At 39.2% G+C, this 21,390-nt stretch overlaps 1 protein-coding gene across 3 annotated transcripts in view; it reads left to right on the top strand.

The window, feature by feature from the left end:
* The window catches only part of LOC111867385 (dipeptidyl peptidase 4), a 490,805-nt gene that overhangs the window by 376,177 nt on the left and 93,238 nt on the right, over nt 1-21,390 (top strand). For all 3 annotated transcript variants that reach the window (XM_033752663.1, XM_023857185.2, XM_023857184.2), the window contains exon 2: nt 9,631-9,844. In XM_033752663.1, coding sequence (XP_033608554.1) covers nt 9,631-9,844 — 214 coding nt within the window. The remainder of the gene's footprint in view (nt 1-9,630; nt 9,845-21,390) is intronic.

The raw sequence follows: 21,390 nt of genomic DNA, 5'->3' as shown, positions 1-21,390 counted from the left end.
TTTCCTTCTGGTTTTAGCACCAAAATCATATATGCAATGCGCTTCTCTCCCATGCGTGTTACATTCCCAGTCAATCTTATCTTCCTTGATGTTTTATTCAATATTGAAAATTTAATAATATTTTGTTGTAAGAACTAAAAGTTTCATTGTCACCGTTCAAGGCCGAATCTTTATGTTGTTTGTAATATCCAGTACAAACCTATTATATGTTGTTACGCACGTGTAACACTGTGTTCCTCACTAGATGGCGTGGCTGTGGGTACGAAAAATGTTTTAGGTTAGAACGATTTATGTTAATATTAATAAAATATGAAGGGGTTCGAATCTTTAAATACACCAACAAAGCACAGATTCTAAATAATGGCCTAACTGTATCTTATTCTTTATGAAGTTTCCAGCGCAAGTTCTTGGGTATAGCTCAGCTTTTGATGGACTTAGTTTCTTGGCTTCTAAGTTGGGTCGTTGCTTTTCAAGCCACGTATACTTACCGTGCCGCTGTCTCCGTGGCCTGCCTTCTTGATTGCTCTTGTAAAAGCGTTGCTGATTTTATACTTGGCAAGTTCCTTCACAGGAATTGAGATACGATTCAATTTGACAGGACTTCGTAATCTGCTACAGATGCGAGAGTAACGGCTGGTGACCCACTAGGAACGTATGTAAGGCCGTGCCATAGCTAAGGCGGTTAGTCGCCGGCTTCACACCGCATCAGCCCGGGTTCGGACCCGGGTCGGATCATGTGGGATTTGTGGTGGACAAAGTGGCACTGGGGCAGGTTCTCTTCGAGTACTTCGATTTCGTCTGCCAATTCGCATTCCAGCTAGCATCAAAATCATCATCATCTATTATCTGGGGCTGGTACAGTAGGCCAAACCGTGGTGGCAGTAACAAGTGGACTGTCTCACCCCATGAGAATAATAAAAATGAGATGGTATGTAGGACTTCAAGTTCGCATAACAGTGGTCATGCACGAACTCTGTTTTCTGATATATAAAACTGTGCAGTCCATTATAAGTCAACCAATATTTCGGAGAAATATTTCGCCTCCATAGTCAGGGTTGAAGTGTAATCGAAGCAAGATACCAGCATGAATCAGACAGCAAACAGAGCTCTGCTTGTTCTCTGTCGTATTAAGTATTGCGAATTTGTATTCAGGTAGGACTCGCACCTTCCGCTACCTCTGTGAACACTAACTTCATGACTTTGTTTTACTGATTACGTCTGCCAACAAGAGACTTTTGTTTGTGGAGAGTGAACATCAAAATCAGTCTTCAAGGACATGCTGAGAACTGTCATGTACTCCAAACTGATCCAGTCATTACACTGTTTTGTAAAATATTTCTAAACATCGTGTGTTATATTGACGCAGACGTGACTACTGAACTACAATTGAATGTTGTACTGATGCAGTGCAGTGTGAGTTGTTTGCTTGTTGGGCAGACAATTGAAACAAAACGAGTGTTCCGCAGTTATTCTGGTCTAGCACTGAACTTGTAAACATGCAACTGGAGCTAGTAACCGAAGTTCAAACTGCCTCAGCCAATCAGTGATTGGCTTCGCTTAGAATACGTAGCATGAATTAAATAGGAATTTTATTCCACTGTTAACTACATGGAACACAATAATTAGGGAGGAGCTGATAGTCGTTTAGCTGCTCAAGAAATCCCATGCACATTGTAGAATTTTTATTAACTTTTTCACGATTCTTCACCGGTTCTTCTCTTCAGCCTGATGAAGTGAGACCTGAACTTCATAAAATATTTTCTTGATGTCCTTCCATCTACAACTGACAGTCTCTGTAGCTAGTGACATGGTTTTTCTCCTTCGTATAAAGTTTTGTGACGGTGGTTTATGATATTCTTTTGGTTGATTTGTGTTTTTTTTTTTAACAGCAACGTTTCGGAAATTGGTTCTGTTTTCAGCTCCAAGTGAAAGGATAAGAAACCCGGTGGAATTATTCGTTATTTTCCCCCATAAACACGAGAAAGGAAAACAAGCACCAGTTTCCGAAAGATTGTGGCTCGAAAATAAATTTGGTGATATCAGTGGGAACCCATTTTTGGTCTGTTCTCCGCCATAAAAAAAAATTAAAATGAGCAAATTTCATAAGAATTTTCTAGTATCATATGTTTAATTTTGGTGAGATTCGTGACTATACTGGAAAGTAATGAAATTTATACTAGAATGCGACCATCAGATTGAAAGTATCGCAGAGCCTTGGTAATCCCAACCCGCGTTAACACGAGTTCCAGTAATCAGAAATGACTTACGGTACCACAAAAAGAAGATAAAGAATAAGCAACAAAATTAGAAGCTCCAAGAATTACATATTCAATCTAATTATTTTACTTGCATATAGCAAAAATCAATTCTTGTGAAATATAACTTCATGTGTTAATGGTGGTGAAAGATGTGATCCGGTTACCCCGTGCTTCGAGCCGGACTTGAACCCGGATATCCGCCTGTTCCGATCATTGCTTATGTAGAATGTACCTATAGATCTTATGAACACATAATTTTACTAAAAATCAAATATTTACAAATATAAATCACTCCGTCCAATGTGACCTGTAAGTTTTTACTACATGAAAACTTAACACCCTTACATGTTTCGGTCTCTGTGGACCATCTTCAGAGGGCAAACATCACTACAAATAGGAAACCACCATCACATAAGTTGTTTAGACGTAAAGTACGTACACTTATATGCTACAATGCATAGTACATAAAATAGAACATTTCACAAACACACCAGTTTCCTGGGAATGTAAAGTTTTTAAAAAATTATATAAAATTTCTTGATGCTAATTAAAATTTTTTTGTATTGTCAATAATTAAAATTCGTAAACCATGCAGGCTCGTGTTCGTCCTCCCATCGTCCCTCTTGTATGGGGCAGATATTGTGCCACCTGGCTATCTTGATGTAGAGGTTCTTTATATCGTCCAGGGTTTGCTCGTGGCTGCTGTGCTGTTTTCGAACACACGAGTGCTGTAGTTAGTTCGGACTGTCCGGGTTGCACTGTTAGTTTTCTCCCTTCATTGAAGAGAGTTAAGAGTTTTCGTCACAAAAACATGTAGATATTTATGTTTGATAAAATTCCTCTTCAGGGCACGAAGATGTAAGCGAGACGCAAATACTATTCTATTTATTTATCCACATATATCTAGGGGCTAATGGCCCATACCCACAGAGCCCAGTTTTTTTCTTCTCGCCAACACAATAAAAGGGAGGTTACGGCTGACTGCAGGGTGACGAAGTTCACTGGTCCTCAACTTCATGGATTGTGACGTCAGGAAATCTTTACTCTTTCTTGCTGGTTCCGGCAATGCACAGAATACAGGAAGCGCTTGAGGAAATAAGAAGTGTTACCCTTTCATCTTGCTCTCATAATTTGCTACTGCTGCCGTTAAAAGTTTCGTGGGTCAGTTTGACCTGATTCTTTGAATTTTATGATTATTTGATCTATTATATCAGCATTATATTTAGTATTGCCCTTTGTCCGAGTTCTAGTTGATACGGACATGCACAACGTTTCTTAAGTTGTCTGTACTCCTGAGGTCAGATGATTGCCTCATGCATCAAACAGTGGATAATATCAAAAGTAATCTTGAGTCATTTTTTGTAGTGAATTATTCGTACTCCGGCAACGTACTGACTTCAATAAGTGTACCACAAACCTGGTTGTGGTACAAATAACTTTCTTTGACTAAATCAGTTTCCTATTGCGAGATAGGACCGCCTCTGTAGTATAGTGGTCAGAGTTCATGTCCACAGATCCAGAAGTCCCGGATTCGATTCCCGGCTCTACCAGATTTTCTGAAAAATAATCTGTCTGGAACGGGATCCACTCAGCCTCATGAGGATAATTGAGGAGCTATTTCAAGGAAATTGCTCCACAATCACCCTCACCTATCATCTGGGGCTGGTACAATAGGCCAGAAGTGGCCGCAGTACAAGGGACTTAGTCCCACCCCACTAGCAATAAAAAAATTAAAATCTCATATCTTCTCGGGGAATAAATTTTTATTTTACGAAAAGTTTCGATCTCTTTAACTCTATATACAGCACATTTAATTCGCTTAGGGGTGGGGTGGAGTCCAACTGGGTCCACTCGGCAAGGCGGCCACTGAGTGGCCTATTGTAGCCTGCCCCGGGTAATTATGATGATGGAGAATTTGGTGGAATAAAGATTGACAGGGTAAAATGAAGTACTCGGAGAAAACCCGCCCCAGCGCCCTTTTGTCCACCAAAAATTCCACTTGACCAGACCCGTGATCGAACCCGGGCCGCCGCGGTGGGAAGCCAGCGACTAACCGCTTGAGCTTTTAAGCAGCACATCCTGAACTTCGTTATTTTAGATCTTATGAGTATCTTGATGACATGTAGTGTTCAACATTTCCTCCTTCTTTAATCTGATGCAGGTCTTGAGGTTACATGCAATGCAATAATTGGAATATGCCTCTTGTTTAAAGAAGATGGCTGTATGTAAGAAATCTGTCTCTGTAACATCTAACGAACTGTGGTTCTGTTCTTGAGAATGTATACGTTCTTCTTCTCGGAATCTTGAAGCTGGGAATTTAACATAATGAAATCGGGATGGAATGCACTAAAAACTTGGAAGGAGAACACAAAACGTGGCTTGATAGCGAATAAAAATAAAGAACTTTCCAAATTAGAAACTGGGAGAAGAAGACGTTGGAAGGGGAGCAGTGGAGTGGCATTTTTAAGGCTGTCAAGACCTGAAGGAGGCTGTAGAACCATTCGTGATAATGACATGCTACTAGGATGGCCGTCGTTTGCATGGCTTTTCTACAAAGTTTCATAATAATTTATTTGCCAGAAACATTTACAATATTGGGTCACAAACGGATGGACAGTTGCATGTATATTTGCATATATGAGGGCGAGTCAATAAATAGATCGCAAATGGAACTAAAATAGTTGTAATGGACGTAATAAGTTTTCTGCTTGTATCACTAGGCAGCAGCACAGTTCAACAGTTAGGCCTTAAGACGCTCTGCTTTATATCAGCCTCTCCCGCTAACAGAGCTGAAACCCCAGAGGGTTTGAACGCTCTAATTCTCATAGTGGCTGAGATTCAAATTTCAAGCCGAATGTAAAGAGAATGAAATTAAGTGAAAATAAACTTTTAATTAATTAGATAAGAGGAACTGTCGCTGCTCAGCGTATCTCGCCTGACTCTTTATTTCAGGGAATTCGAGTAACGAAAGTTGGTGAAAAGCCGTGTCCTGGAAATATATTAAGATTGTAAGGCTCCAAGTTTAAATTTATTTTCATTCTAAAAATATTTTATGAATGAATTGGGACTAAAGAAATGATCGGTTATTTTGTCGCTACACCATTCTGGCCGATTTGCTCAGCTTTTATTCAGTTGTAATATCCTACAAAGAAATACTGTGTGGCACAGTGAGGCCCAGGATTTTGAGACAACTGAAAAATTACAATGCAGTATACTGCCTGACGGGGCACCCGGTAGCGTAGTTTATTGAGGCACTATGTTACTAGTTGGAAGGTCGCGGTTTCAATTCCCGATGAGGTCACTGGATTTTTCGATTGACCTAATCCATCCAGCCGCAGTATGATCCTAGGTTCGACTCAGCCTGTAACAGAAATTCGTACCGAGAGTCTTCCTGGTGTGTAAAGGGCATCCGACATGTAAGGCTGACAAACTCACCGCCATCTGTGAGCCTATTATCTAGAGAATGTGGGAACCTCGACGTCTCACAACCCTATGGTCCTCCACGGCCTGTTACAGGGATAGCTTTACCTTTTTTTATTCCCTGAAAGAATGCTGAGAGGGGACGGAAGCTTGCCCTAATTTACCCACCAGTGGTCTGGGGGTGCCCTTCTTTCATTCACCTACTTTTCGCCAAGGTCCAGTTTCAGGACTGCAGCGGCACATAGACCAGGCGGTAACCATCAGGCGACCAATACACTTTTCACTCAGCTATAGTCAGAGGCTGCTCCCAGTATCCCCGTATAAAATAGGAACGGGGTTGTTGTTATGTAGGTGTCTTATCTGACTGTGTATGTATGATATGTCGTTCACACGCCGTAGTAGTTTCCATATATTTATATAGGTGGTAGCTCTGTTCGGAACTGTGTGATCTGAAGAATAAAAAGACAACTTAATTTCGTGCTTTAAAAAAGATAGGTGAGAACGTGATAAACGTATAAAAGGGATAAAGGAAAGGAAGAAGGGAAGTGAAGGATGAAGACAAGAAATAGTGTTAGTCTGAAGTTGCAGACAACCTTGTATTTCAGATATGTTGTGTATCGGATGTTTCTGTGTTCATGTTGTTGTCCTGACTGACTTTTCTTCGGTAAAGTTTTCTCTTAATACACAAGAGAACGGTCAGCAGATGTCGTGTTCCTCAGAATAACAGTTCTAACCACGTCAGATACACGTTTAAATATTACTAGGGTTTAATCTGACGAGCCCTGTAAGAAAGTATTGGAATAAGAAACAGTCATTGGAATGGAAAAAGAATTTGCTTTCGAGTACCGAAATTCCACAAGTTCTTCAAATAAAGTACATAATCAGATCAACCAAGTCACGGAGGATAGATGGGAGAGCATGTAGCAAACACAGGACAGAAGAATATTTGATAGAGGGATTTGGTGAGAAAGCCAGAAGGAAAGAAACAACTAAGAAGACCTAGACGTAAGTGGGAGGATTATAACAATATGGATTCTGGAGAAATATAACGAGGCGGTGTGGAATGGATTCAGTGACTCAGGATAGAGACCAGTGGCGGGATCTTGTGAACATTGTAATGAACTTTCGGATACAATAACATTTGGGGAAAATCTTGAGCAACTGAGTGACTGATAGCTTCTGGTGAAGGACTCGCCTCCATGGCATTAGTCAGTCAGTCAGTTAGTGAAATCCTCAGTCCTACATCTTATGTGGTATATCTCTTTATGTTCGTAACACAACACGGCATTTTGAACTAACAAAGGATTGAATAATTTCTTGGCCGTATATAAATTAAATTTTGAAACATAACATTTCATGCGTGCCTAAAATATTCTTTTTCTATAAACATATAGGTATATATGTATATACACATGTATATATATATATATGAGTATTTATTGGTCTGTCTAGGCCTACCTGTGGAAAATTTTACCGATTTTTTTTTTTAATAAAATGCGGCAGAAATGCTACCGTCTCACATAACAGAATAATATTACAACGGTATTTTACTGCTGTAATTTGCCAGGTCTCTGTCTTGACTGGGAGAAATAAAAATGTAATTGAAATGCAGTCCTGGCAAATGAAAAGTGAATTGCTATTCTTCTCATTCTGAAAACGAAATATTCATTGCACTGTATTGTTCATTTAGCTCCCGACAGCTGGGATCGGAGTGTCGTAAAACTTTTTGTGCCGTGTATTTCAAACCGCCGATAGAGATGATCCATAATGTCGCATTGTTCCGTCCCCCCCCCCCCCAGGAATACGTTAATATCGACGCTTTTTTCTTCAAGAAACATGATTTCTTTTTCATTGATGTAATGAAATTGAGAAATGTCATCAATTTTACCTCCCCCCACAACGAACTAAGAGTTCAATATAACTGATAACACTCCTCACACTGATGATGCATCACACCTAGGTTTTTACCAGCAGCACTCAGCCGTAGTGTTTTAGGCACAGCAAAAAATGTAACTTAAAGATGATGAAAATGTTTTCCATATGTCACACATCTTTGTGTAAACTATCACAAAATATTAAAAGGGAAACGCTGATTAGTTTATTAATATTATATTTCCAAATCTTTTGAGTCTGTGTCATTGAAGAGATAACTTCCGGAATTGGATGTAGATCTGCAAGTGCCCTTCAAGGTCACTGTAATGTGTTTCATCATTGCAAAGTTTGTTACAAATTGTTCTGATTAACTGAGATGCGGACTTAAACTTTTGCGGCTCCATAAAATACCTCAGTCCCACAGCACAAATATGAATCCAAGTGAAAGGAGTTAATGGTGTAAGCAAAGCTATTGGAGTCTGTTTACAGGATGTTCTGCAAACAAAATTATCTGCAATGTACATACAATTTTAATGGCGAGGGTGACAAACTCACTCTCAGGTTGGTACTTTTTCTACTTGATACAGAAATGAAAACAACTTCTGGTATTACCTAGGATGTTGTCAATCGCTAGGACCAGAAGAAATCTGTGTTCTCAGATTTGTTTGATCCTTGGAGGCTGACAGTAGCTCGGGCAATCAAGAAGTTCCCCACCTTTCATGGAACACGAAATTTCTTTAACTCTTTCAAAGTATCTCGTCATTTTACGCTATCCTGTACCAGTTGAACCCTCTCCACAACTTTACGCCCTGATTCTTTAAGATAAATTTTAATATTATTATTCAATTTCTTCTGGGACCCACCAAATGGTCTCTTTATTCAAGATTTTGAACTAAAATTTTAATTCCATTCTTCAACTTTTCCATGCATATTGCGTGTCCCGTTGTTCTCGTTGTCGTTGATTTTGTCACTCTTACCAATATTTTATAAAGAGTTCACACTAACAATTACACAAATAAGTGGAAAAGACAATAGCATAGCATAATTTCAATTAAGCTTTAGTTTCGTCTTATTTGGGATTCATTTATACACTATACTTATGGCCACGAGCAATTATGTAGTATACTGTCACGTGCTGAGTATGTATCACGCGACAAATAAATTCACGTCTTTCTTGGATATAGCGAATTTATTCCACTCGCTCATACATTTACACAATTCACTGCAACTGACCGGTTACTCTCTCTCGCTAGTAACTGGCTCAATACTCACTACTCTACTAACTTCCGCACTGACAACACAGAAAACAGTTACGTGATAGCTACCACCGCTGCGTAACAACGTGTTTACAAGCGTTGCAGGGGAACGCTGCCGAGAGTTGTTTATTGCTGAGTAGTAACCGCGGTGTCCCCTGTTACGTCACAATGGGAAGTGCTGTTACGTCACCGCGGGAGGCGACGGAGTGTTTACCGAACGTTGCGTAATAATGGAAGGGGTGGGGCTATGTGACGTCACTCACGAGACCGCAGAGTTCACGTGACCCCTACGTCCCGTTGCGCCATCCACGTTACACTACTTTAATTTATTTATTACACAGGACGTGAAAGAAATTGCATTGAGAATAAAATACAGAAATGATTACATAATAACGTATCAGATGTCATTGATATAGGCATACTATTGCTGAAGCGATTGTATTGTATAAACGTGAAAAATGTTATTTTGGACCACTCTGTCATCATTGTTCAAACAAGGAATTCTACAATAAAAATAAGGCTATTGGTATCAACCCCGGGGATGACAGGATAATGCAAGTCCCAGGAAAAGACAAAAAGATAGCGAACAACTTGAGCTTTAAAGGAATATGTCCTGAGACCTAACTCTTTGCAATATTCACGAAGAACAATAACGTACAATGATAGAACGAAACTCGATGAAAGAGATTCTGATTACGGAACTATAAAGATGCACATTTGCTAAGGCTTTATCATTAGAACAAGTTCGGACAGATGCGCTAGGCCCAAATAACCTGTACTTCCTCTCCCTTGCTTTTTATTTTAATTTTTCGTTTTTATTGCAGGAACTAGTCGCCTCGACGCCGAACCAGCGCAACTGGCGGGGCATACTGATCGCTTTGCTCGTCATAGTGGCCGTCCTCGGTCTCATCGTGTTCTCCATAGTCCTCTTGTCTCCTCCGGAGGAAGGGCCTCGGGTTAAAGGTCGAAAGTTCACATTGGACGATGTGTTGGGGCCACACTACAGAGCACGGCGCTTCAATGGCACCTGGGTGTCAGGTGAGTACATATTTATTTTGTGATTATACAGCAGTAGAGTAAAACCAATTTCAGAGCTTTCGTGTTTACCGTGTTAGCCCGATTAAGAAATAAAAATGTTACTATCGTAGTTAATTGGGCAGTAGAAGAGATCAGATGCTACATTGCCTTTCATCTCCATTAACCAAATCGTCGGCTTGTTAGCCATCTACCTGCAGCTTACTCTAGCCGTCTCTGGGCAAAGGCGCAATTAGAAAAGACACGATATAGTATAGGCGAGTGAGGTGAGGAGGTAGTCCATTGTATTCCAAGCTACCTCCAGCTCCATATATCACCCAAAAGGAAAACATTAACAGACTTAAGCTGTTAGGTGCTCTCAGAGCAAACAGCCAAGAACGGAAAGGTGAAACGCGCTTTTCTGCTTGGAAATATCTTGATATTCAAGACTGTTACTTTATTTTTTACTTGAAAGTGTTTTCAGGAGTACCACCGCAATACAGGAAAGTTTCTAAACTAACTCCATGGAACCGCGTCTTTACTGAGAAGCAGCTAGTTGTGCAGCTGCTCAAAAATTTCCCAATATTTCGCTGAATCCAAAGGTTCACTACCGTGTTCGCAAGAGTTGGTCCCTATCCTCAGCCAGACAATTTCAGTCCGTACGACCCAATTCTATCTCTCTAATATCCATCTTAATGTTATCTTCCCACCCACGTCTAGGTCTTCCTAGTAGTCTCTCTCCTGGCTTTCCTACTAAAATCCTATATGCATTCCTCTTCTCTCACATTCATGCTACCTGCTCTCTCCATCTCATCCTCCCTGACTTGATCATTCTAACTATACTTGGAGTAGAGTACAAGTTATGAAGTTCCTCATTATGCAGTTTTCTCCAACCTCCTACCACTTCATCCCTCTTCGTTCTAAATATTCTCCTCAACACCCTATTCTCAAACACCCTCACTATATGTACCTCCCTTAGTGTCAGAGACCGAGTTTAAGAACCACAAGCAAAATTATTTTTTATACTCTAATTTTTAAGTTTTTAGACAGCAGACGAGAAGACAAAAGGTTCTACACTGAATGGTAGCAAGTACTGTCTCAATTCAATCTCCTCTTAATTTCTTCCTGAATCAAATTTTGGTTTGTTACTGTCGTTCCTAATTATTTGAAATGTTCCATGTTTTCAAAGGATATGTTAGCTATTTTTATGTCATGATTTAGCCCTGCATTCTGGGGACAGGACAGCAACATAATTTTCTCTGTGTTTACTTCTAGGCCACCCTCCTTATTAGCGCCAATTAGAGTTTCTGTGCTTTTTATTTATAGTATCGATGTTATCTCCCAATTTATTTACACCATGAGCGTAGACCGGAGTCTGATGTGTCCTAATTAATTTCAGTCTTACTTGGTTTTACGAACTTTCCTAGTGGCATAACCTAAAGTAAAGTTGAAAAGCAATGGCCATAAAGCATCTCCTCGTTTTAGCCCATTTTTGATAGGAAAATTACGAGACAAATATTTACCTATGTGAATTTTACTGTAGATTTTATTTAAAAACATTTTAATCGGCCTAACTGTTCGTACTTTCGGTGACACCCCAAAATGTCTATGAGAATATTGTACAATATTTTAACTGTAAAGTAAGGTAAAGTAAACTGTAAAGTAAAGTAAGCAAAATTAAGACACTAGTTGCTGTTCCAGGAAAGTGCAAGAATTTCAGAACTATCTCTAACAGAGCAGCACAAGAGCTTCGAAAATTTATTCAGAAAATTAGATCTGCTCATATAGAGACATAGAACTCTCAGAATTTTCGGCTAAGCGACAATGAATATCATTGGGTAATGATGATCGGCGGTATTAAAGGACAGTTGACCAATCAATTCTCCGAAGTTCTCAGGCTAAAATTTCTTTCAATTCTTGAATTTGTAACCTTTAAAAACTGTATAAAACTTCCAGCTACTGTTAATGAATAGTAATTGAAACCACACGGACCGTATTTTAATTTTATTCTTCTCAAAACTAAAGTTTAATTTATTTGTTCGTCAGAAGAATTCTTACAAAGTAATATTTCAGAACTCAGAAACTTTATCGCTGAAAATCTATCTCATTAGCATAAGCCATAATATCTGACTTGATGTAGATTCCACCTACTACTGCGCCTGCGTAGAGGACATTCTCTGATCTATGCAGCATGAAGACTCAGGAGAAACTCCTCAACATCTTTATTATGCGCCTCTAACAGAAATGAGTACAGAATTTGACTTACTGTTTTGGCACGGTCACTCTCCGTCACTGCTTAAAACATTACTTACTTAGTTACTTACTCATGGAGCTGAGCCCTTCTGGAGGAGCCGCCAATTCTACAGCTACTCAAGAATTTCCCAGCATTTTATGGAACCCGAAAGTTCATTACAGTGTTCACAAGAGCCCACCACTGGTCCCTGAGCCAGATCAATCCAATCCACACCATCCCATCTCTCGAAGATCGATTTTAATATTGTCCACCAACCTACGCCTTGGTCTCCCCAGTGATCTCTTTCCTTCTGGCTTTCCCACCAATATCCTATACGCATTTCTCGTCTCCCCCATTCGTGTTAAATGCCTTGCCCACCTCATCCTCCTTGACTTGATCATTCTAATTATACTTGGAGAAGAGTACAAGTTATGAAGCTCCTTATTGTGCAGTTTTCTCCAACCTCCTGTCACTTCATACCTTTTCGGTCCAAATATGCTTAAAACATTATACATGTTATTAAAATATAACTTAATATTATTCAGAAAGTAACTTTTTAAGTTTCTGTCCGAGTACGGTCTTCCATACTCAGTTTTCATGAGTCTCTTCAGTGCATCTAGAAGAATTCCGGCATATTGAAGGACAACAACACCGTTTTCCCAGTGTATTGTCGCAAGTTAACATTCTCCTCAGACGAATTAAGAAGGCTTCTAAGTTCCATTATCCTTCTGTTACTCGTATCGCTGTGGATCGAGGTCATGACGTTCCTTTGTATGAAATTACGAATATTCTATTCAGGGAACAGAATTACGGGGGTTTGGACCTTATTCATCGTCCGTTACTTTAGAAAATAGAAAACGAAAACTGGATATGTTTCCGTCCTCAAGTGAGGGTGAAGACACTTACTGAGTTGGGCCCCTTAGAAAGAGCTAATCTCAGAGGGGCCCAGCTGAGTAGATGTCTTCCCCCCACCATTTGAAGACGGAAACAGATCCAGTTTCCGAAACGTCCTGTTTTCTATTTCTGGACTACTGGAAGAATGAAATATCCAAGAACCCAGTAATTCTGTTTGTTATACATCATCGTCAGATCCCTTTAGAATGTACTTTTTACTTTCAGTGATTTGAATCGAGTGAAATATTTTTCTCACCATATCTTGGGGCTGAACTTGGGTCTATACACGTATTTTCAGGGGCCTCTCATTATAAAAATTCCTTTCAACGTTTCGGTTTGATAAAATATTTCTCTCAACCTAGTCAGAATTGAATCTGGATCTCATTTGCTTTCAGCGTCAGCCAGCTTTGAGTAGACAATTTACGTCGTAGTTTGGTTGCCTTGCTTTAAACAGCTTCATCTGTTAGTAACATATGCAGATACACGTTTATATGACGTTCAAATTATCCAAGTCTAATAAACAGTCCTATTCGCGGCTATTATCTTCCCTTTGAAACATAAATTCTCAACTGAATACACAGATAAACTGACAGCCAATTATCGAACATACTTTTCGGCAGACAAGTACTTTAGTTCCAAGTACAGATTTATCGTCTTTGTAGAGAATATCGGGGTATACTAGTTAGTACTTTTCCGTATCTGAAGACTCCGGGTTCAGATCTCATCTCTCAGATTAGCTGAAGTTCTTTATGCTTTTCCTCAGTTTCTCCAGAAATTTTCAGAAATAGTACATTAAGATAAGTCAAATATTTCCATATTTATCCATAAATGTTCTCTTTTTTGATACTGGTCGTATCTTAGAAGTATTACTACATAGAACAGTATGTTCATTAATGAAAATAACTGCATAATTCTCCGGTGCTTGTCGTGAGAGTAAATTACATTGTGACTTTTTTTCTTTTCTCATTTTTTTTTAATGTTGGTTCCAGAAATCTGCAGTATGAAAATTCATATATCAATTTACATAACAAACACTCTATAAACTATTATTATTTACTGCTTATTTGTATATACAGCATTCTATATGCTATTCTTGAACGTAGCAACTACCGTTTTTTCTTGTTCCTACACCATAAGACATGAACCAAAGAAGCATCTTACAAAGGCGAGTCATTTGCAGTCATTTCCTTCCGAAGGCCCGTGCTAATGTTCATAGTTTTTTTATTTATTTTTTATTTTTTTTCTCATTTATTAGCAATCTGAATTTGCATTCTATAAGCTAATTTGCTGTCATATACAATAATTATTCTTTTGTACTAAGTTGGCTTGAAGAGCTGTAATCCATCGATTACGCCTCAGTTTTGCTGGAGATCGTTTGGCCAAGTTCGTCTTAGTCTTCTGTATGTTCACAGTGACAGACATTTCAGACGGCTTATCCACGTGACCTCATATGGAAGACGAAATTGATAGTATAGCATTGTATTAAATGTTCAGATTGCATGCTACTGAGCCGTTGACTCATTACGGCCCGATCGCGTGGGTTTATGGTATCATATTTTAAAATATTTCGGCTTCTTCGCCCAGATGAAGGCGGTCTTATATTAGTCCGTTATTTCTGTAAAGACCCGTCCACATTACTCGTGTTCGTGCGTCAGAAGCTTACTACTGCCGGAAAATCAGGATCTGGAGCTGATGAAGTGGACGCCCAAACTGGTTTGCATACAAAGCCTTCGCATTTCTTCACAACAGATATCAGCTCCAGATCCTGATTTTCCGGCAGCAGTAAGCTTCTGACGCACGAGCACGAGTAATGTGGACGCGCCTTAACAGACTGAGAAATGGTTATGAAATTCGAATATTCATTACCATTTCCAACGGGGCTTATTCTGAGGCAGATCCATCTAATCCGAAATCCTATACCCCCTTTTTACTACCCAAATCATATTGTAGCGTGTACAGCCGTTACTGTGCAACGACCGCGAGATGGGCGGATATGTCAGGGCCGTTTCTGGGCAATGGCTGGGTAAACGCGTTCCCGCGGCAACGAATACGCTTGCAAAATAAGAACTGTATTGTCTACGTAGTCCGTACTGAGAGGTTACAAGAAAGAGACAAGGTTAGAGCTTAGTCAGCGCTGTAAGGGAGTCTGTGAAGAGAGGACTTGAGGCCGAGACAGAGGAATAGTCCCTGTTGGAGCAGTCGCCAGGACTAAGAGCACCAGAGTGTGTGCTCTAGCGAACTGTAATTTGCGGAAATAGCGATACGTTATAGTTATTTTTTAGTTACAACTTGTAAGTGGTCAATAAATCTATTCACCAATCCAAACCCGTCTTCTTCTCACAAATACTACTACTATCGTCCCATCTACGACTAGTTCTCTTAAATAGTCTCTTATTTTAAGATTTTACGAATAAAATTCTGTGTGTGTTTCTTCTCTGTCCTACATGTGTTATACATTTCACCCACCCCATTCTTCTTCATTGATTTGATCAGGTTAATAATATTTGGTGCAGAATTCCTATTAGAAAACTCCCCACTGTGTAATCGTGTAACCTGTTATTTACACTCTTTTAGTTCCAAATATTCCTCTCGGTTCCGTTCTCAAACAAACTCATGCTGCAACACTGCAGAGAGCTGTAGATATACATTAACACTGTAAGCTCTCTGAAATACGAGAAACGTAGTTTTTAAATTAGTTTTTTAACGAAGCTGTCGGTATCGAGACTAGACCTCCTCTGTGGCCTAGAGGTCAGAGTTCCTGGCTACAGATCCAGAGATCCCGGGTTCGATTCCCGGCGCTACCAGACTTTTTCTGAGAAGTAGTGGGTCTGGAACGGGGTCCTCTCAGCCTCATGAGAATAACTGAGGAGCTACTTGAATGGAAAAGTAGCGGCTCGGGTCTAGAAACCCCAAATTAACGGCCGTGGGGATTCGTTGCGCTGGCAACGCGACAACCTCTATCAGCTAAAGTTGGCACTAACTTCGCAGGCAAGCGGCGGTCGCTCAGTCAGTATAGTTCGCTTGCGGACTAAAACCACGGAGTTTTTCTTTTGTTTGTCGGTATCGAGACTATGTACCATTGGGAGGAACCTCGTGAGTAACATTTATTCTGCTGTACATCCCTCAGTTCCGTTTGGATTTTGAATACAATGAAAAAGAATAACAGAATGCTGAAATTCATACTTCCAACGCTAAATACCAGAATAACTCGCCATTTTGTTACAAATTGTAGCAGTATATATAAATTAATCCATGATACTGCTGTCCTCTCCACTGAATCATCTGTCATTATGTCTGATTCATTCATTCATCAGTAATCTGTCAGACGACGACAGGTCCACAGTCTCTTCCAAAACAGTTCCTCCACTTAATGCGACCTTCTGTTTTTGGAAAGAGACTCTCCAGGAAAAGTGATAATGTGGTAGTTTTTCCATTTGCTTTCCACATCGCAGTACAACAGCCGTTCAAACCACTCTGGTCACGCCTGTTGCTATACGAACTTGAACCATCTCGAGCATCATTTGCTCTGTGCTTCAAGTCGCTGCTGATGACGCTGCTTCCTGCATCAGTTTTTGGTTTTTGGTATTTCTCTTCGTCTGATGCCTACCCTTTGACCTGTCCAGCAAGGGAGGCCCTGCCAGTAGCTACGCTACCGCTGGTATAGCTCTCAGGGTCCTTGGCATACTGAAACCCCCTCACCACGATAAGGTGGAGACACCAACGAGGGGGTATGTCTGATATGTACATTAAATTTCAATATTTGTTTATACGTTTATTCTAGATCTATTAATGTAACTTTGTGGTATAATTGGTTCATTTTAGAACCTCAAGATGTTTATAATCTCTCACTCTTACTTTCATTTTATGCCTTAAATATACTTCCGTATCTTTTTCTACCTATAAATATTTTAGCTAACCCTCCCTTACAAGACGATCTGGCTGTGAGCTTGGGAATATTGGTGGTTGCAAGTTCTATAAGGAAATTAACCGGGCTTCCCTGCCGTGCATATAAATCTTATCCAGTGCAGGCTCTGAAAATGGTTCGGAACATTATAAATTAAATCTCTAAGCAAAAANTCCAAAAAAAAAAAAAAAAAAAAGGAGAAATCTCTAGTGGGGGAGCAAAGCTCGTAGTTTGCTGGCAGTATAACTTGAGACACTATGTTCATTTCTCATTCACTGGACTGTACTCTCCGTTTAGGATTAAGTTGCAAAATTTCGATACTATATATTCGTTATGTCTCACAAAATGTTCACGATTTTCAACACAATCATCTAAACTTGGCCTTAAAAGAGCCATGAATATTTTCATTTAAAAAACATGGAGTTGCTGTCAGAAATCATAAACCTACCTTAGCATTTTATAGAGTTCCATTCCTACAGACGGAGAAGTATTTTTTCTTATTTTTATGTAATATAAGTTAACAGTCCAATAAAGTAGTGTAATTTGTCTCAGGGGCTATATTGGTGGCCTCGTACGTGGATCATTATAATATCGCACGGCCAGAATATATTATTCATTGTAGCTGAAAATGTAATACATATAACTATTTCTCGGAGTTACCGAGCAGTAACTCGAAGACTAACAGTTTACAGTTTCCTTCTCTTTCTAAAAGTATTTGTCTTCGAAATCCTGGTTGACATATCAAATATTTTTTTGTTAAATACCTGCTCTTCTAGTAAAAATTGTCGCTGTGCTAGATGGCGCTTCAGCTGCTAATGTTCTTTATATGGACATTGACGTAATTGGAACCAGTACTGTTTTAATTACTCATATAATGGCGCTTAATTATTGAAATATTAATTTACGGTATAATTTATACATACCGTAACTTGAGGTAACTTTGCTCCCTGGTGGTTAACATTGCTCCAGACTGGATGAAAATTATAGAAGAATGTACAGGAAGCTGAAATTTGCGAAACTTTGAGGTAATTTTTGTGCATTGTTTGGCAAAAATGAAACGACTTGTGTGATTTTGGTGGTCTTTGAAACCTTCGTTGTGTTTATCTTATGGCTTTAACGTAGTACACTAGCTAATTCGAAATTCAACTTCATTTGGCTCTATCTCCTAGTTTCCAGCACTTTTCATAAGTAAGTGTGTGCTCAGTTTGTCAGTAAACACTAAAAAATTATTCAAGTAGATTTGTTTTCAACTATATTATTAATAATTTAATTTCTTTCGTTTGAGGTAAATTTTCTCAAGGAAGAGGGAAATTTTATACCAAAACAAAAGCCTATTTTATCCGGCAATTAAAATTTATGGTCAGTTTGTGGTGTTCTTCTAGGAGGGAAATGTTCACTCAGGAAAAGTAATAAGCTTTAAAGAGGAAAATGTTCACAATTTCCGCCATGGTGAAAATTCTGAAGTCGTGGAAGTGGCCAGAGAAGCTGTGTATTCTTGAATACGGATGGAATGACGTGCTAGGAAACATTAATCCTTCAAAATCGTGTCAAAGCGAGAATTTTATTCCATCCGAGAAATATATATATATATAATTATTTCTGACTATCAGTTAGTCGAGGTGGGTCCACTCGGTACGGCGGCCACTAATTGGCCTATTATATCTGCTCCGGGTGATTATGATGATGGACAATTTGGTGGAAACCGAAGTATTGGAGAAAACCCGCCCCAGCGCCACTTTGACCACCACAAATCCCACTTGACCAGACCCGGGATCGAACCCCGGCAGCCGCGGTTGGAAGCCAGCGACTAACCGCTTGAGCTATGACGCGGCCTAGTTTCTACTGTTACTTACACTATACCGGTATGTAATACTGTCACGATTTTTTGGTGTGTGACTGTAGATGGAGCATGGACTGGTGAATGGAATTATTGACAACATGTGTACTCATACACCACTCTGAACTACAGTTTACAGATCACTGACACACGCAGACTAGTGTCCTCAGTCTATTGCGGTCTTCACTAGCCGTTTCCTGGCAACGGCTTCTACCAAGGGATATTATTCATCTTCCCACGCTTAGGTCCTCTAGTCACAGCCTCCCATGTAGAAGTCTTATCAAGTGACAGCTCAACTAACTGTGCTCCAGGCTGGCGGCCGCGGGAACGTGTTTATCGAGGCTTTTTTCTAGGAATGAGTGCTTCTTTATCCTCCTATTTAATAGCAAACGGCTTTACTCGTAGTCCCTTTTGAGGTATCTGTTTAGCAACGGGTCTGTACACCACAATACTGTCAGTACAGCACTCTTTATTGGTAACGTTTTCCATTGTAACACCGTACTCTTTAGTGATTATATTCTTTTGCATTTTTCATTTTGTTTCTTACGATGAAGGTCCTTAAAATTGAAAATATTTTTGGAGCAAGTATTTCAATTCAGTGGTGCGTATTTTACCTTCTAGAAAAAGATACATCATACCAATATGGCTTCCCTTTGCTGTTATTTATACGGGAACTCTTCCGTGGTGCAGAGTATGATAAACGCCCGGGAAATATTGCTCTAAAATTTAGCAATTAATATGTAACATGCATGAAATGAAATCAAGCCAAATCAACTATTGGTGATTATTTTGTCAATGGGCTCATAATAAGGAAAAAAAATTCACATTTCAGTGAACAGTAATAACATTAAGGGTGCCACCTGAGAGAAAACTTAAAAAAAGGACCAAAGTCACTGCAAGTTACTGTACATATAAATTATAAAAATATAAATTTGTTTTTAAGATTAATATATAATGGTGTCCGGATGAAAGGTATCCAAAAAAACTTATATCTCGGAAACTATTTTTCATACACGTATCCGGTTTACATCATCGGAAAGGAAAACTGTGATTTTTTTTTTAATACCCGGCTTACGCCCATGCGCCGCCACATTTCTGCCACCATGTTAGGAATCACTTTGACAGAGAGACGGCTAGGAGATGGATCAGCAGAAGTGGACCAGTTACTTGGCCTCCTAGGTCGCCAGATTTAACCCCAGTGGATTTTTTCTTGTGAGGTTATGTGAAGAACATTGTCTACCAAGTTAAGATCAACGACCTCCAACACTTGAAATCCCGCATAAGGTACGCTATGGCTACGGTAACATCAAACATGCTTCATGCCTGGATATTTGTCGTGCCACAAAGGGAGCCCACATTTAAATTTATTGAGAAAGTTATATACGCAAAAAAAAAATACTTTGATGGTTTCCCTTTGTAATGTTGTAACCCATTAATGTGTATAATAAATTCTTTCTGAGATATAACCATTTTATTTTGGATACCTTTCATCCGGATATTCTGTATGTTTACCATATACCACATCATGAGTAGTATGATTTAATTAATTGTATGTTAATTATCTAAATTGTACATGTTGTCTCGTTTTCCATTTGTTTGTGTGCATGCTTTTGTCTCTTTGCTCATATCTGTTTTATAATTGGCCTCTGTGCTCTTGAGTAAGCAAGTAAATGAACAAGGAATAGAATTATTACATTGTCTGCCCTTTAGTTCTTCCCTGTAATTGAATGAATGAACGCAACCATTTTCGAACTTACTACTAAAATAAAAAACCTGAAAGTTTTGCACCATACCATGTTTATTGTTTGGTTACTCATAAACAAATTTTCATACATTTGTAAGATCATTTATAATCTACCTTCAATCAAAATTTTGTATTCATAGCTCTAGCTGCTCATTAGTCATTGCTGTCAGACTGAACGTAAATGAAATTTTCGAAAGCCTGTCATATTGCTTTTAGCCTCTCCAAGAAAAAAAGAATTAACAAAATTTGCACAATTTTTCGTAAACCTATTATCACACCCCTTTACAGGACACTACATTAAAACAGAATAGACTGTTTATTCAGCTGTAACTGAACGTTCAGTGGTTGGGATTGGCGCTTCTAACGGATCCAACAAAGTGTCTCCCGCCTCCATAGGAAGGAAAAATATTCAGTTTCTGAAACGTTATATTCTTTAGTGTACTTTAGTGTACTGAACGATTGGCAAGACCAAAACCTCATTAATCCCAAGAGAGGGAGAGAACTTTCTATGCGAGTGGAACTGAATTTTGGAATAATATTTTGATGAACTTCACGATTTACATTGTTGAGCAAACCGTTAGCCTGGCTTGTCAGGGTACTCTTTTGTGTAACAAAGTGAATACTTCTGTTAAACTTTCGAATACATCATGTGGTTCTTCTTTAGTTGAGTTTCCAAATGCTTTGTTCGCGATTATGATGCTAATTTATTGCAGATATATGTCATATTGTTGACAGACCTAGCAAGTAACAGGGATTGAAAGAGACAGCTTAGGGGAAAGAAGAAAGTGGACATTAAGTTGCTTTTTCGGTAACCAGCCGAGCGTGGGGTCAGAGATAAATCTGTAAACTTAAAGACCGTGTATGTGATAAGGTGCTGCCTGGTTAGGGCTGTCACATAAACTCTGGAGAGGTTGATGAATGAGTGTGTGGCCGTAATTGAATGATGATTATCAAGGTA

Source organism: Cryptotermes secundus, unplaced genomic scaffold (genome assembly GCF_002891405.2).
Source record: "Cryptotermes secundus unplaced genomic scaffold, Csec_1.0 scaffold350, whole genome shotgun sequence".
In the NCBI taxonomy this organism is placed as follows: domain Eukaryota; kingdom Metazoa; phylum Arthropoda; class Insecta; order Blattodea; family Kalotermitidae; genus Cryptotermes; species Cryptotermes secundus.
This window is presented reverse-complemented; position numbering and strand designations above follow the sequence as displayed.